This window comes from Chaetodon trifascialis, chromosome 8 (assembly GCF_039877785.1).
Source record: "Chaetodon trifascialis isolate fChaTrf1 chromosome 8, fChaTrf1.hap1, whole genome shotgun sequence".
Taxonomy (NCBI): domain Eukaryota; kingdom Metazoa; phylum Chordata; class Actinopteri; order Chaetodontiformes; family Chaetodontidae; genus Chaetodon; species Chaetodon trifascialis.
Genome location: NC_092063.1, coordinates 2,627,501 through 2,645,238, shown reverse-complemented (window position 1 = coordinate 2,645,238; position 17,738 = coordinate 2,627,501). Strand labels below are relative to the sequence as shown.

At 46.2% G+C, this 17,738-nt stretch overlaps 2 protein-coding genes across 5 annotated transcripts in view; one reads left to right on the top strand and one right to left on the bottom strand.

The window, feature by feature from the left end:
• Positions 1-5,519: 5,519 nt before the first annotated feature.
• Positions 5,520-11,852, top strand: tcea2 (transcription elongation factor A (SII), 2). The gene is made up of 10 exons (XM_070968748.1): positions 5,520-5,734; positions 7,572-7,634; positions 8,293-8,398; positions 8,612-8,693; positions 8,779-8,906; positions 9,397-9,453; positions 9,749-9,903; positions 10,100-10,246; positions 10,422-10,493; positions 11,497-11,852. Exons 1-10 carry the CDS (start codon positions 5,666-5,668, stop codon positions 11,503-11,505), a joined length of 888 nt encoding a protein of 295 aa, XP_070824849.1. The 5' UTR covers positions 5,520-5,665; the 3' UTR covers positions 11,506-11,852.
• A 2,807-nt stretch (positions 11,853-14,659) lies between these two features.
• rgs19 (regulator of G protein signaling 19) overlaps positions 14,660-17,738 on the bottom strand; it is a 23,928-nt gene continuing 20,849 nt past the window's right edge. For all 4 annotated transcript variants that reach the window (XM_070969514.1, XM_070969512.1, XM_070969513.1 and 1 more), the window contains one exon: positions 14,660-17,658. In XM_070969514.1, coding sequence (XP_070825615.1) covers positions 17,470-17,658 — 189 coding nt within the window. In that variant the 3' untranslated portion in view covers positions 14,660-17,469. The remainder of the gene's footprint in view (positions 17,659-17,738) is intronic.

The window sequence follows — 17,738 nt, the reverse complement described above, 5'->3', positions numbered from 1 at the left end:
GAGGTCAGCTGTTGACATCATCTGACACATGAAGGGATAAGCACGCAGCAAAAGTCGGTTTAATTTCCAGGCAGCAGCAGTTTGACCAGATGAGTCCAGGATTAGAGACGAGAAGACACAACAGCGACGGATGAAAACTTGTAAGAAATCACCATCATTAAAATCCTGTTGATGCTGTAAGTGTCTTAACATGCAATTCTTCTAATGGCCACTAGGGAGCTTGGCGTGTGTTAAAGTGGATGAAAGAAAGAAAATAATTTATAGGAAAATGTCGATTTCACCTTCTATCTGTAGACGTCACAGCAGCTCAGAATGAGTCATTAGATTCACGTCTGACTGAGCTCCTGCACTTCAGTCGTGTCAGGTGTCAGGTGTCCTCTCATGCTGATTGGTCTGCTCGGTGTTTCCTCTCCACAGAAACGAGGATGTTTAAAAAAATCTGGGTCTATTACAGCATGAACTTCCAGACTATAATGACACCATGATCCTGCACTGATCGCTTCAGGAGCTGCACCAACATCTCTGAGCTAATGTAGTTTTATTTTGTTGTTTATTGTTAACAAGCTTTCTAAACCAAAGCCAAAGATCTGTCTGTTTTACTCATGTTTAGTCTTCAAAAGCAGAGCTCGTTTCTTGTAGCTGCTTTGGATGCGAGAAACAGTAAAATCACTCAGTCGTAGCAGATGTGCATCAATGTGAAAGAATCATAGAGGGAGAAATCCTTCTGCGCTCTTAATTAAACCAGAATAAAACATCATTGGAAATGGACTTTATTTGGTGAATTGGTTGCAGTAAATATACACAACTGTAGTTCTATAGTTTCATCGCTTTGCACAGTGACGTTTGCCCCAGTTCCTCCTCTAAAACTGAAAAATACCTTTTGAAAACACAGAAAAAAACAGGCTCAGACAAGGCAAATAAATGTGAGATTTATGTTTGCAGAGCTGTAATACTTTTCCATTTAACTCTGGAATTATATTCACCAGACGTTATGACTGGAGGGATTTTAATTAGTCCAACTTCATCCAATTTTCCAGGTAAAAAACTCACAAACCAGAAACTCTGGAAACCAGAAACTCTGGTTTGTGACTCATGTTTGTGTGTTTTTTATTTCACAATCAAACATTTTCACAGTTGAATGTGTGGGTTTCTTAATAATTCAATTATATATGTAAATTTAGAACACTATACAACATATTTAATTCATTTTCCACCAAAAAAGGCAATGGTGCAGTGCACTATCCTCTCGTGGTGACGACAGCATCATTCAGCTTTTTGTGGGTATGTTCAGGCATTGGCAGCGCTTGGTGAAGGTTTGGGTAACGATCACGGTTTGTTTTAACAGAGAAGAGTCTTCAGGCTGCTTTTGTTGCCTAAAAACAGACGCGAACTCTGGATTCTGGTGTCACAGTCCTGCACTCTCTACACCCACCATCCACCTCCACCACCTCCCTGTGACCCCAGCTTGGTGCCTAAACGCAGCGTTTCATTCACTCAAACAAACGTAGACTGTGAACACAATCTGGGCAGTGATTACATTCGTCAGCGCAACATAATTGTGAACGCAAACTAGTTGTATATAAACAGAATTTCAAGGAGACAGAGCTGCGTCCACACGTCAGACAAACAAGCCGGAGATGGCGGACTCGTCTCGTCTGCAGTCTCATTTTGGCGACTTTCACATTGGAGCTTCATCGGTCTTCAAAAACACTTATCTGATTTCCCATCAAATCTCCGCATCCTCGTTTGTTGTGTGCAGAAGTACCAAACCTAAATCAGCCTGTTACTCACATCTAAAATGATGAAAGCTGCCTCAGTTCTGACGAAGCTTCAGCAGACTCATTTACCATCAGAGAGGAAGAAGGAGCCAACTCAACACAATACTTGGCCTGCTTTCTGAAGGAAATAAGAATAGCTCCATCCATCCAACGGAGAGGAAACTTCCTGTCTGAGGTCATAACTAGCAGTGACTCCATAGATCTAGTCTGAGTAGAAAGGACACTTCCTGGTGCCAAGGGTCAAAACGAACTGCCACAGATCAAGGAGAGTGGGCACTTCCTGCTTCAGATGGTCAATAACTGAGACCGTTTAAAGCAGAGAAACACTTCCTGGCGTCAGAGGTGACTTTCAAATGAGTCTATAGATCACAAGAAGAGGGTACTTCCTGAATCCAGCTGCTGATAGCAGGTTTCATTGATCTAATACACAGAGAACAAACACTTCCTGGATACATAGATCAACCCCAGGTAGAACGAACAGTTCCTGCCGTCAGAGGCTGATCCGAAAGACTCTGCAGTCCAAGGTCAGCGAGCACTTCCTCAATACAGTAAATTTAAAGACGTTAACCAGAAATCCAAATACTGACTTTAGAGAGCTTTACATCAGCCTCCAGTAGAATTCATTACATTCACATCACGCCGGGTCTTAAGTAACGGTGATCTTTCAAGCCAAACTAGTACAACACGGTGAGTTTTCAACGTAGCAGCAGGTGAAAGCCGCTGTGTGCCTTGAGGATTTGTTGGTGGTTCATAGATTCAGTGAGCTGCTTTCACGCCTAAACCGTTTGGTTTGTTTAGTCTGGTGTGAATCTGATGTGTCAGGTCTTCTGTTAAGGTTTGGTAGGTTTGGGCACAAAAATGATGAAGATTAGAGGACTTTGGGACACGTTATCATGACTCAGCATGTTTCGGGAGGCCGCAGGGCGCCGTACTGGGCCCATGGCAAAATGCCACAACGTCATTTTAAGCTACAAAAGTCAACAGTTTCAGGAGAGTTTCCAGGAAATTAAAAGCTCAAGGAAGATACTTGAGACCTTTTCTGAGGAAGTTATTGCGAAATCACAGATGCAGAGAATAAAACTTGGCTCTTCTGTTTAGTTTTCATTAATTGGCATTTTTCTCATTACTCTAACATAACGTATCACCTCACTGACTGCTTCCTGACATTAAGCACTGCTGTTATTGGTTGTCTTTCCTAAGAAATCTTCACATACTTGAAGAAACTTCAGTGGAAGTTGATCAATGGCAATTTTCAGTTTGACAATGAGCAGATCCAAGTTTCACGTGTTTCTTTACATGTGTCAAAAAGGAGGTTTGAGATCCAGATTTTAGAAAGAGAGGGAGGAGAGGACAGAGGAGGAGAGAGGACAAAAGATGGTGGAAAGAGGAGAGAAGAAGGAGGAAAGAGGAGAAAGGATGTCAAGAGGAGAGAAGACTGCGGAGATCACGGGGGATGAGAGGAGAAGAAGAAAAGAAAGGACAGGAAGGGATGAGGAGGTACAAAAAGGAGGCGGAGAAGAGAAATTAGATAGAGGATGTCAGAGGAAGAGAAGGAGGAAAAGAGGAGAGCTGGTGAAAGGAGGAGAAATAAGGAGACATGAAAGAAGTGAGGAAAGAGAAGTTAACGGGGGAGCAGAAGAGGTGAGGAAAAAGGGAAAATAAATGGAGAGATGACAGGAGAGCATGGAGTGAAAGAGGAGGTGAGAGGATACAGAAGATGAAGAGGGGGATGGAAAAGATAGAACAAGAGTTTGAGAGGATGGTGGAAGGAAAGAAGCGAGGAAAATCAGGTGAGAGAAGGAAGAGGAAGTAGACAACTCACTGTAAGGAAAAAATGAAGAGAGGAAGGGATGAAGACAATGATAAGAAGTAGAGAATAGTAAAAAGAAGAATGAAAGAATAAAGGGGGGAGAATTAAGAAGGTGAAGGGGAGAATGAAGAGGAGGAAGGGAAGAGAGAAAAAGAAGACGAGGAAAGAAGGGGTGAGGAAGATGGAGGAAGGAATACAAGAGAGAGGAGAGTTTAGAGAGAAAGAGGCCGAACCGTCCAGTCAGAGCAAGCTGTCGCTGGCAGACGCCGTCAGTTTGTTTAAAACTGTGATCTCATCAAAACGTGACATAAATCAGTACTGTGTGTGTCACGGTGCAGTGGACCCCAGCCTGTAATCATTGTGAGCCCTTAAAATGACCCGAGGGTCAAAACTCTGTGCCTACATTACCCACGATGCACCTCAACTGCCAACAGCTCAGTCACAGATTCAGGTGTGTCGCAAATAGCAGCTAACGAGGCTAGCTTCAGCCAGCGGTGAGGAGCAGCTGCAGGTCTGCTCAGCTCACGTCTTTTCAACTCCTAACATCCAACTTTGACTTCCACTCCAAACCATACTGACATTTGTTTGACGTGCTTTTATCTGACGCCTCTGCGCTCTTCAAGTAGAATAAATCTGCCAAATGCCAAAATCTCACTGTGAGAGAACAAGCAGACTGTAAAGGGGAGGTGATGAGTCAGTGTCATCATTTAGTCTCTTTTGTTCCGGAGCTTATCCTGATCCGAGTTTTATTTCATTGCATTTAGAAATCAAGTCTAAAAGTGCTCTCAAAATAAAAGATAATTGTTGATATTTTTACAGGCCTAAGGCCAATATCCAATCAAGGTGAATGAAACTGCAGTTGATTACTGTTCCAAACACTGTAAACTGTGTTTCGTAGAATCTATCCTCATTGAATCAAACACACACAGCCTGCAGTGACTGTGCGTCCTGCGCTGGACACGAAAGAACAAAACAACACTGACACCCAGTGGTCGCACACTGTAAGTACATGCAGGCTGCTCAAAGGGATTTCAGGCTGAGTCAGGATGACAAACTTCCTCCAGAGGAGCTGAAAGTTTCCCGGCAGTCATTTCTGATCAGCTCGTGTTCATTTCCGGGTGTGTGTTTCACCTTTAACAGAAACTTCAGTCATCTCTCAAACTGCTCTCTGAAACCACAGCGACGTTGCTCCGTGTTCAGTCCCTCATTACTGTGAAAAGACATGTCTGGATATCGGCTCTGCTGCACAAACTGAGCACGTTCAGGTTCGGTGTGAGATGCGGGTTGAAATGCGCGCGTCCTGCAGGACGCAGTGCGCGTGTCGCCCGTTACGCACCCCTCAACCTCCCCAAATTAACTTTCAAAAAGAAGAAAAAACGTTTAAGAACAGCTGCAAAATGTGGAGATTCAACGACGGAAGTCTTCACTCAGCTGTTGACCGACTCGTCATGCGCGTCAGGCTCAGCTGGTCCTGAGGAGACTCCGCACACGTGACTAATCAGCCGGGTCGAACATTTATCGACACCTCTCCCGGTGCGCGTCACCGTGTTTTAACTACTGCCAGCTTTGCGGATGGCTCCCTGTAATATCTGAGTGTCCTGTGCGCATTGATCTGTTGTGGCAGGAAGTTTGAATTGTAATGGATAAAAGGATCACGATGAGCAGCCTCTCAAACTTAAATTAACCATCAATTCCTCCCCGAAATCCGTCCAGCCACGTCAGTTAAATGAAATGCTCAGAATGATCGATCCTTATTTCCTGTCAGCGCTTTTAAAGATTAATGGACGCTTTAATTATTTTTATTTATTTTTTAATGAATCAGTGTCGAGTCTCCTTTAAAAGTTTTGGTCAAGCTGCTCCAGGCTGAATTTGTAAAAGAAAAAAAAAAAAAAAAACTACAACTCCCAGCATCCCTCAGTGTCCCACAACAACGCACGAGAGGCAGGCGGCAGCTGGGAGAGAAGGAGACAAACGGGCTGCGTAAAGAGAAGCGAGGAGAGGCAGAGTTTTCCTCCACATCAATGGGGCTTTTCACCGCGGCAGAGGAGGAGAAGTGACGGAGAGAAATCCGCTCAAGATGGCCAAAAACCAGGAAGTGGAGCGCATCGCCAAAAAGCTGGATAAAATGGTGCACAAGAAGAACACGGTGAGTGCGCAAAACAGCCGCCGCATCCGCCGAAAAACACGCGATCAGGTGATGGTGAGCCCTACCTTTAACTGCTGAGAGAGGGAAAATTCTGGAAGCCTGGAGAGCCGCTTTAAAGAGAGCCCGGCGCGCGCTGCAGGAGGACTCGCATGCTTGCTCTTTACCTGCACACAGCGAGCTCTGCGGCTGTTTGGAAAGAGTTTGGCAAATAAATCACAGCAGCTATTGGTCCAAAAGCTGCTCATCAAAAGAGCCGCACCTTGAACCAATTAGAGCCAACTCACCTCACGGTTTGTTCAGTGCAGCCCGCGTGCTGCTTAAGTTTCAGAAAAGTAAAATCAAAACGTTAAAAAGCAAATCTGGAGATGTAGTTTTCAGTGCACAGACTGAGAGAAAGCTGTCGAGCTGAGTTCCCAGGAAGCATCTGTTCAGCTTCAGCTTCATCAGCACAGCAAACATCCAGCAAGAAGAAACGTCCAGAGCTTTATTTTGAGCAGAGTGACGTTTAAAAGCTGCTCAACAAAAACCCTCCAGACACACGAGACCTCGTTAAATAAATGCTTAAAAGAACATCTTCTCCTCCTTCTCCCTGACTGACAGAATTTGAACATGCAAATAGTTTTGGCTTCGAAGTGTTTAAAGGTGCAGCGTGGCAGATTTGGCCTGACCTGTTGGAGGCGACAGAGACACTGTGGATTATCCTCGTCAGTGTAAACTTAAAACAAACTCACCGTTATAACACAGAAACCTCCTGATGTGTAGTGAGAAAATGTGTTTTTGTTCTTTAAACTGGCTGCTCTGCTTCACGTTGTTGTTGATCCGTGGTTTGAAGTCACGTTTCAGAGCCTTTCTGAAACGTCTCGCTGAGCTTCGGCCTCCGTCGACAGCGCTGCTGGCCGTCGATCCTGCTTCCTGCTCGCGGGTGCAGCAGACACGGCGGACCTGAACTTCTCTGCTCTCCTTTTCTTCACACTGTTTGTGTGCAAACAGTCCACTGAGGGTTCACATCCCGGTGAGGCTGACTGGAGCCCGACGCGTGATTCTCAGCGTTTCTGGGCTCTGCTCCTGGTTAAATACTGTTTTTGTTCCCTTCCTGCAGTGAAACGTTGTTTTGGGTCTCACAGTTACAGTTTGCACTCAGATTTGGGGAATTTATGGGACTAGTTTTGTTTTTGTATGAATAATCCAACAGTTTGTCTCCGCCTCGTCCGTCTGTGTGTCCACTTGTCTCACATGGCAGTGTGGGAAGACGTCTTCACCTTTTTGATCCGTCTCTTTGAGTCGTGTTCTGTTCCTGGAGGAGAGCTGCTGTGTTTCCTGTGCAGCTGCTGCACAGAGCATCCCATCCCATTTACCTGTGCAGCTGCTGGCTTAGCTTAATGTGCCCACATATAACATTCCCGGCATCACGCACGGACACTCCTCGACCTCATTAAGCGACAAATGAATGTGACCAACACTGAGCAGGAGCTCCAGACAGACAGCTCTCCTCTCCCTAAAATCCGATCTTGTGCGTCCATCACTCTCTGGGTAACCTTTAGCAGACACTGAGTGATTGTCTCGGGCCGTCTGGGTGCCAGCAGCTCAGCTGTGGGTGGGCATGTTGGGAAGAAACCATGAATCTTCGCATGCAACACAAAATGCCACGTTGACGTTATTGGTTCCATGAATGATGTTGGCTGAAACAAATCTGAAACTTTTTGTCCGTGAAGTTGACAGAGACTCAGCAGAGGTGGATGTGCTTCCTGTTTGTCGGCCGCATATTATCTGAAGAAAGATGAAATAACGTGACGGATTTGTGACGCAGAGGTTTTCCTTCATTGTTCTGTCTCTGCAGGACGGAGCTCTGGACCTGCTGAGGGAACTGAAGAACATCAAGATGTCTCTGGAGACGCTGCAGGTGATCAGATACACACTCATTACACAAAGCAACGATGGGTTGAGGTGATGACGTCGTTTCGAAATGCTCCACCACACATGTACGCATGGATACGCAGGAACTGCAGTTCAGATCAGGAAACGTTTGTGTTACGTGTGGACAAAGCCTCAGGGTGTTACAGCCTGGCTCAGAGCCTCCACAGGGTGATCAAGACACTCATTCAGCTCAAACCACTTGTGTCGTCTCACATGCTAAAACAATAAAAACAATCCAACAGCGACTGAACAGCAGCCGAAAATCAAGTTTCTGCTGAGCTTTATGGGGGCAACCCCTCGTCTCGCTGCAGCGATGAAGACTCCAGGTGTGCTCGTGCCCTGTGACATCACTGTCGGGTGTCATTAAAGGTGCGACAGACTTCCACATTCATTTGCATAAAGTTGAGGACGAGTCGTGATTATGCAAATTCAGACGTGACGGCTGCTCGCTCAGCTGGCCGCGCCGTGTCCGTCAAGCACTAAGCAGCTGCAAGAGTTCAGAAAAGTGCAGAACACGAAGGAACAAGGACAAATCTGTCTCACTGTCTCTGTCACTGTCTGTCTGTCTGTCTGTCTGTCTGTCTGTCTGTGTCCCTGTCTGTCTGTCTGTCTGTCTGTCTGTCTGTCTGTCTGTCTGTCTGTAGTCGACCAGAGTTGGGATGTCGGTGAACGCCGTGAGGAAGCAGAGCTCAGATGAAGAAGTTCAAACTCTGGCCAAAGCTCTTATCAAGTCCTGGAAGAAACTGCTGGGTAAGTGTGTGTGTGTGTGTGTGTGTGTGTGTGTGTGTGTGTGTGTGTGTGTGTGTGTGTGTGTGTGTGTGTGTGTGTGTGTGTGTGTGTGTGTGTGTGTGTGTGTGTGTGTGTGTGTGTGTGTGTGTGTGTGTGTGAAACCAGAAAATGTTCGTCATGACATCAGTTGATGTTCGGAGCTTGCCTCCGCGTGTGTCTTGGTTGTTCCTGCAGACGGTTCGTCAGAGAAGAAGAAGGACGGCTCCCCTGAGAGGTCGTCGTCCACCTCCAAGGACTCCGGCAGCAGCGAGAAAAGGTCTGTCGCACGCTGATGACATCACTGTACGTTTCGATTTAAGGTGGAATTTTTCATTGTTTGCATCATCTCTCCTCCTGCTCAGCAGTAAGGAGTCGCCCACCAACCCCACCCTCCCCCCTCGGGTCACCTCCTTCCCTCCCCCTCCCGTCACCGCCGACAACGTGAGGACGAAGTGTCGAGAGCTGCTGGTGGTGGCGCTGCAGACTGATGGTGAGGACATGCTTTTTGTCAAAGAAAGAAGAAAACGTCTGCTTTTCCTCGTGAGCCGACGAGGTCACGTGACCCGATCGAAGCTGCAGAGTTTGCAGGGTTCGCAGTGAACTCTGAAACTCAACTAGTGCAGTTTGTGAGAAGGTTTGCTGAACTCAAGGGTCGCTCACTAGCTTTTCTCAGGGCTTTCAGCAGCATTCTGTGACCTAAGTGAGGAACGGGCTCATGATGACTGGGTGTGTGGATCAACTCCCAACCAGTCAAAGGAATATGTGATCCATCAAACTCGTGACTTTTCAGATCAATTTACTAATTAGCTAATTGATTTACTGGCAGCAAATGTGTTTATTTCCATATAAGTTTGTTGCTTATTTAGTTCCAAGTTTGTTTGATCATGACGCCGTTAATTTGGCTTTGTCGTAAAAGTCAGTTAATGTGTATCAATTTTAACGTGCATAAAGCTAACTCTGCGTGTGTGTGTGTGTTTCAGATGACCACCTGACCATCGGGGTCGACTGTGAGCACCTGGCGGCACAGATCGAAGAGGATATCCTTCCACGTCGCACTTTAACAAACAGCTTTGATTTCAGGCCGAATCAAAGATCTTAATCTGAGTTTGACTTAGTGAGAAAACACTCGATGAAGCAGCAGCTCTGGCCACCGGAGGGCGCTGTGAGCTCACTCTTAAACTGTTGTCACTGGTCAAACATGCAGAAACGTCTCCCTTTGCCTGACGTCACAGAGACGCTTCTTTGTCCTGCATTGTGTGTGCTCGTATGTGTTTGTCCCCGCCGGCTCGTCTCTCGTCAGCGTTTTTGTCCCTGACTGCTCGCCGTGGCCACAGATCTTCCAGGAGTTCAAGGTGACAGATGTGAAGTATAAAACTCGTCTACGGAGCCGCATCTCCAACCTGAAGGACCAGAAGAATCCAGACCTGCGCCGCAACGTCCTGTGTGGAAACATCTCGCCGCGACGCATCGCCAGCATGACCGCCGAGGTCAGCCGGGCCGGTTTGAGGGTTGAAGTTAGAGTCAGGCTCAGGCTTAGATTAGTTTCAGCTCAGGAGCGACAGAATGAATTGTGGGAAGGGAAGGGTGAAGCGATGGAGCTTATTCATGTTTGTTCTTGTGTGGACGTGTGTGTGCGTGTGTGTGTATATGCGTGTGTACGTGTATGCGTGTGTGCGTGCGCAGGAGATGGCGAGTGCAGAGCTGAAGCAGATCAGAGAGGCTCTGACCAAAGAGTCCATCAGAGAGCATCAGCTGTCCAAGGTCGGAGGGACGGAGACGGACATGTTCATCTGCAACAAGTGTCACGGAAAGAGCTGCACGTACACACAAGTATGGACACGCACGCACACACACACGTACACACACGCACGCAGGAGTGTGTTTGGATTCAGTTTTGATGAAAATACTTAATTACGCTGTTTTTTGCCCTTCCACTCTGTGTGTGTGTGTGTGTGTGTGTGTGTGTGTGTGTGTGTGTGTGTGTGTGTGTGTGTGTGTGTCACAGGTACAGACCCGCAGTGCCGATGAGCCCATGACGACCTTTGTGTTGTGTAACAGCTGCGGCAACCGATGGAAGGTAAAGACCGGAGGAATACTAATAAATAGTAGCATTGATTACTAATACTTGGTAGTATTGATTAGTAATACTTGGTAGTATTGATTAGTAATAAATTGTCATACTGAGTGGTGTTAACAAACAGGTAAATGTTTGATTTCAGGATGAACAGACAGAATGAAAACACATCAGATTAGCTGACGAACACACTCGAGTACACACAAACAGCGTTTTTCATTAAAATCGATAAAAATAAATAAAGATAAAATGAACTCAGTCTGCAGTAAAGGTGGAAACCTGCTGTCCAAAATAAACCATAGTCAGTAACACTCGCTCACCACAGGATGGCAGCAGAGACCGGCCTCTGCTCCTCTTCCTCTCTGCTCCTCCTCTGCTCGCTGCTCCCTCCACCTTCCTGTGTCCTCCTTCCTCTCTCTTCCCTCCGCTCCTCCTCTTTGCTCCTCTTCACACATTATTTTTTCCTGTTGATCCTACTCTCCGTCTCCTTCGCTCCCTCCCTCAGCTCGTCCCCTCTTGTTTACTCTCAGACCTCCCCGCTGTCCTTTTCACCCTCCACCCTCCCCCCTCCATTCATCCCTCTCCATGTTTACTCCTCCCTCCCTCCCTCCCTCCCTCCCTCCCTCCCTCCCTTATTTAGCTCCTGGCTCTGGGTCAAGGTGAGGCGACTAATTTGAGGAGCTGATGGTTTGTGGGTAGTTTGTGTGTTGTTGTTTCAGCACTTTGAGAAAGTGAAACATGGTGGGCGGCGCTGACATTTCACACAGAAACAAATCAGTTTGGTGAAGCTGCGGGACGTTTTTGACCTCTTTAACCTCAGGAAGTCTCGTCTTTGTACTTAAACTCGGGTTGAATTTCGACCTCACATGTCGGGGCTTGAATTAGTCATTTGGTGCAGGAGTGAAAAATGTGTTTTCAGCGTTAAACTCGGCTTTCGTGGAGAGCGGACGCAAAGCTTTTCAGCGTTTTTCTCCTTTTTTAATCCTCCTTTTCTTTCCTTTTCCAGTTCTACTGAAGAGGACGCGTGTTCGCTCTCTCATGAAGCAAAGTGAAGTGAATTGAATGTGGATATGAAGAAAATAACTTAGTTTTCTTGTTTATTTTGTATCATTTCTTTATAAATATCTAACTAAAAGCTGTAATATATTTGGAGAAAAGACGCCAGGTCAGTTGTCTGTTGGCTGGATGTGTTTTGTATGAGCCCTGACTTTATTTGGTACCGATGGATGAAGCTTGAAGCCACGTTGGATCACTTTCAGACTTTGTGCCTTTCTTTGCCGTGCTGCCATGTTTTCCCCCTGAAATTCAGATTAAAGTTGCTCTTGGATTGAGACGACGTCACTGGACTTTTCTCTTGTTTTTCTGCCTCGTTTGGTTTGAATAAAGAGGAAACTGCTTTTACACAGATTTGAATGAAAGTGTGTGAGTTGATTAAAGTTCAGATTCATTAAATCCACGTCTGTCTGGTACTCGTCCCCTTACGAGGCTGAACTGCAGCAGCTGTCTTCCGCCTGCTTTACTTTGCATACACTGACTGTTGATAATGTGTCACTGAGTTTAGCCTTTGACTGTTTTCTCTCGATAGTTTCGGGTCTGTTTCCTCTCTGACTTCAAGCAGCGTCAGTCTGACTTCACTCCACACAATCTGTCCTTTGCACATGAGCCAAAATTCCCAAAATGTCTCCATGAATTCAGTGTTTTAACCGGCTTCAGGCACCGAACAGGAACTGCTCATGCAGTGAGTTGTGGGATCACCTTAAAGCAGGTGGACTGGGTTTATGATGTGGAAGATTCTGGCAGCGTCGCACTTGCGGCTCTGACAGTATTTAGAGTAAAAGTCAAACTGCTGCAGGAAACGTAAACACGAGAGTCCTGCGTCACCTTTCTTCATCCTGAGGACATTTCATTTCACCGCTCAGGAAAATAAACAGAATAAATCTGAAGCGGCCGCAGCGTAAACGTGTCGGTTTTCAGGCGACGCCGTGGGAGCGAGCGGGTCCGCGGGCGGTGAGAAAGCAGAGCAGAGAAAGCTCCTGTTGTGTTTGTTGTGGAAACACCGGCGAGCTCTTTCCATTCACGAGCATGAGAGATGGATGGAAAACAGGCTGAAGTCACGTGGTCCAGAGCAGCCAATCACAGAGAGAGAGGGACTAGCAAACAGGTTCCAGGGCGGCCGTGTGACAGGCTCGCCGCTGACGCTCTCCAGATTCACTTCACAGCGTGTTCAGGGCGAAAACGTTTAGTATTTTTGTGGTTTTGGACGTCAGGTCTGTTTGTAATAATGACATTTTTCACAACTATGAAAATAAGATGAAAAACGCCACAGAAACAAGTCTCTGTTGTTAGCTGAGTTTAAAAAAGGCAGAAATAAATGCTTTCCATCATTAGCTCAGTGCTAATGCTAACGCCAACGTGAGATGATGTTACAGGGTTTTACTCCAGTCAGTACAAGTACACTTTGACTTTTTGTGCTCAATCTAAAGTATGTTTGACAGATACTTTTAAAACGTGTACTTCTACCTCGATGTCACGAAGTTCTACTTAAACGTTTTTAAAATGAGTATACTAATTCTGCGACACTTAAAGTGGTATTTCAGTACTTTTAAACAGTGTGCTAAAGTCTAATTAACAGTGATAAAGTGTACTTATTTTCAAGTCCTTTGAGGTACATTTAAGGATATTTACAACACATTGGTGATACGATCGTACTGCGAGTGTTTTGAATGCCTGTACCTGGACTGGTTTGATAGCAGTGGTTTGACCAGATATGTGTGTGAGAACCTGGAGGTCAGTATGAGACAGTGTGTGTGTGTGTATGTGTAGGTACATGTGTGTGTGTCACATACAGAATCAACCTAAACACAAACATATCAGGTTACAGTGAACTATGGAAAAAGAGCAGAGCGCCATGTGTGCTGGGTTTCTTTAGGAACTCAGTGTTGGGAGTATCAACACTGACAGTCAGCTGCAGCGGCTCGCTGGTCTGAGCTCAGTTCACGTCCACTTTCAAACCCATCGAGCTGCAGGTTCACAGGAGACAAAGCGTCTCTTCAGATGGAGCCTTTTTCTGTTCATTAGCATGTGTGACGACGTCTGGACCCTCTGCAATACTGAAACACACCACTAGAGGTCCACAAACCCCACAGTCGAAGAGCAAATTAAATGTGAAAAATGTCTAAATGTTGAAATGTCGTCTGGAACACGGCCGTCAGGACGGGAGGGAAGCCGCTGAGGGATCACGCAGCGGCTGGCATGAGATCGGCCGCTTGTTCCAGAAGCGTTTTCCTTCAGTCTGTATTCACGTTTTACTTCAGCATCCTCCATGAAACTCAGGCCTTTATTTCACCTCAAAATTAAAAGCAAACTGATTTAAACTGCAGATCATGAAGTTCTCTTACCGGCTAAGTCTGTTTCTACTCTCCATTAGCGGCTCATGTGATGGAATTTTAAGCTTTGTGATTGGATGTTTGTTGCCATGACATTATCTATGGGACAAATGAACTTCCACTTGCCCCAGATAGCTCCCCCCGCCTCGACTCTCCAGCAGCACCGTGTTGGTTGACAGCCTGGATCAGCCGTCAGGTTCTGTTCTTTCGGGATTCGGCTGGTTGTCGACGTCACGCTCTTCCTCCATGAAGGCGGCGGTGAGTCGGTTTTCAGCTCTTCCTCGTTTGTTTCTGAATGTGTGTGTGACGCTCGGCTAACTGCGCTCACTGTTAATGTCTTCATTTACATCGTGGTTACAGAATGTGCAGAGCTGCAGGCTCATCTCTGATTGGATGAACCTCAAACCTCCACACAGAACGAGGTGAGCAAAGCTGCGTCATAAAGGATCATTCAGTTTATTAACGTTAAAAAGACAAATCTGGGGCTTTGATTCCTCTCAACTCTGTGCTCATCAAGGTTTTTCTGGGTTGGAAACAAGCCAACATGATCCAAAACTGAAAGTGAGCACACCTGAAATGCTGCCAACCATGATGATTTAAACAAATTTCTGCATCGTATTGGCCTCAGCACGGCAGTGCTGGTCAGACCCACCCCGTAAAACGCTGGTCATGTCAAACGCAGGCCACAGGCAGGTTGCCGGTTTGACTCCCAGCGGAGACGCTCACACTGATGAGAAACGACCTGATGACACAAACACTGAACAAACGAAGCGGCTCCTCGTAGATGTTCAAGGGTTTCCGTTTATATATGTACAATTAAAATCACAGTTTTAACAAAATATAAAATAAATAACATTAACAATACTAAGATAAATGCATTCTGAGCGACCGGTCTGAAGACGGGCTTCTCTTTTAAAACCTGTCGTTTCTGCCTCCGCAGACAACTACAAACAACTACAGTTCCCATGAAGCACTGGGTGTAAGTATCCCGTCTCACATAATATCTTTTTTCTCTATATACTTTTTGTATTAATGGTTTTTCATTAATATATCTATATATTTTTTGCACCTGGGATTTCCTCCCACCCCCCTTCCTGAATTGACCAACCACAGTTCAGCCCTGCAGCCTCCTGCAGCCAATCAGGAGCAGGTGTCCGAGTGGGCGACAGACAGTGGTGAGGTCAAAGGTGAGAGGTCACAGAGGCAGAGGTCAGCAGCAGCAGTGCCCAGGTAGGCCACCCTGGTGTGTGTGTGTGTGTGTGTGTGTGTGTGTGTGTGTGTGTGTTTGTGTGTGTGTGTTTGTATTACTATACTTATTGGGACAACATTGATTTCTTGGACAGCGAACGTTTCATCAGAAAACTTGCTAACAGGACCGTCTCCCGGAAGGGACAAAATTCGGGTGTAGGTGTGGATCCTGGTTGGTGGTGGGCTGAAAAATCAGCCAATATTTGTTTCCATATTTACGCAGTTTTGTGTCTTTTGTTAAGTTGGAAATGGTGGTTACTGAATGCTAACGTGACATGAAAGCAGCCTAAATTTCACTGTTTTCAGTCCAAAGACAGTTTGTCTTTGATGTAGATGCAGACAACTAAAGTCTTTCTATTGCTGACTAATGTGCGAGTTATTTTTGGATCATTCAGTCATGAAATGTGGAAAAAGGGAAAAACGTAAATCACAACTTCCCAAAAGAGACATTTTCACATTCTGACAATCTGTCCAAATGGCACAGATACTCAATTTAGAATCATAGAGCAAAGCTGTTCGATCAATTCATCGAGAAATGAATCAAATAACTATTTTAACTTTTCACGCGGCCTCAGAGAAACACTGACAACCTGAAGTTTACATTCAAAGGTGCTTAAATATGAATAAGCAACTGCTGTTAAAGTCTGTTTCTAAGGCGACGCTTCATTTAAAAACTCTACTGAGAAAGTGAGAAATGTTTCACAGCGTCGATGAAGAGCGGAGATATGACGCGATGAAGCATCGACGGAAAGATCCCCGTAAGTATAGTAAGACAAATGCAGTAAATGTGTGCGTGTGGTCGTGTTTGTCTGAACTCCAGTGTTTTATTGCACCTGTCTGTGGTGTCTGTGGTGTCTGTGGTGTCTGTGGTGTCTGTGGGGATCAGTACAGTCTCAGAGGAGTGGGAGAAACCGAATAAACCAAACAAACAAAAAAAAAAAAACCAACATGATGAAAATGTTCCGTATAGTTTTCTCTTAAAAAATAGACGTCTCGTCTGTTTGTAAATCAGTAGTCGGAGGGAGGCGACTTCCATCCGTTTGTCCGTTTGTTTATCACAGGAGTGACGTGATTGATCCAGCAAACAAGAGGGGATAAATAAACAACAAACAAGAGCTTCTTCGTCGCGCGGCGGATGGAGGGAGCACCCTGCGTCTTCCAGTGAAAGACAGAAAAAGAGAAAGAAGGAATCAGACGGCGTCTTCCTCTTTCGCCTCTCCGTCAGCCCCGACGTAGAAAACCGGAGGATGAAAAGCAAGGCGGCGAGGTGGGCGGCGGCCAGGGACCTCCCCCTTCGATTGGCTCTTAAAGGTGACTGGACGCTCATGAGGGGGAGGAGGGTAAAGAGTCCATGGCACAGGTTCACATTTCTCCCATTGAAATGCACTAAAATCTCCAAAGTAATCGTGACAGCAGGCGACATACCACAGAAACACGTCAACATCCAGATCACTTCCTTCTCCGCTCAGGAGCCGCTGAGGAAACAGGAGAGGTGACGGAGGAGAAGGATGGAGGTGGAAGCAAACAGAAAATAAAAGGAGAGAAGAGCTTCACGAAGACAGAGGAGAGAGGAGGTGAAGTGATGAAGAGCCTGACAGACGGCAGGAAACCACGTCCCAAACTCTCATTCCAGTGAGCAGGAAGTTAAATCTGCTGGGCCAGTGTCAGCTGACTGCCGATACATCAGCGTCAGCGTGAACAACGTCTGCTACAGAAGGACGTTTCAAAAAAAGAAATTTAAAAAGAGTGTTTATAAAACACTTTTCTGTTTAACATCAGCATCGAGACAAACGTCCAGGTCCACTTCTGGACGTGTGAACCAGAAGACAGAGTCTCCCTCTGCTGTGCATCCACTGAGGAAGACTGTGGGATGAGGCTGAAAGCTCCAGAAAAAGCCTGTAAGGTACGTTTCTGTTAAGAGTTTCTATTAAAAATCACATCAGCTCATTTATATATTCTGTACTGAAGTATCAGCACTGGCCCATTCTGCTATTTTATGTTCTTTCAATGCTTTTTTGTTTTTGAATTTGAGGACGGTTCAGAGGAGAGTAAGGAAAGGAAAAAGAGGAAAAGGAAGATTTTCTGAGAACAAAGAGGCAGTAGATGGAAAACAGAAGAGAGGATTCAAGTGGAGAGGAGCGACGAGAGGAGGAAGCAGCGGAGGGGGGAGGGCGGGGGGGTCGGCAACAGGACAAAAAGTTTAAGACATGGAGGAGAAAAAACACACGAGGAGAAAGTCTTGGCAGTGATCGGACAGACGTGAACTGAGGAGGAGTGCTGGGAGGAGCGATGAAATGGTCTGGCATCAGTCCAGAGGAGGAGGTGGAGGCGGCGGCGGTGGCGGACTAGGACTCGGAGGAGGTGCGCGAGCCGCCGTGAACGAGCGACTTGTAGATGTTGGAGGAGAGGAATCGTGGGTAGGAGTCCCTGTGCATCAGCGTGTAGATCTGTAGCTGGGCGTCCTCGAACGCGTGAGGCGTCGGGTCCTGCATCTTCCTGTTGATCACCTCTCGAACCCGGGCGTCCAGGCTCACCTGGAGGGAAAGTCAGGTCAGTTTAGCGGAGAAAGAGGACGACGCGTCCAGCTGTCAGTCAAGCACGTGGAGCCAATGAG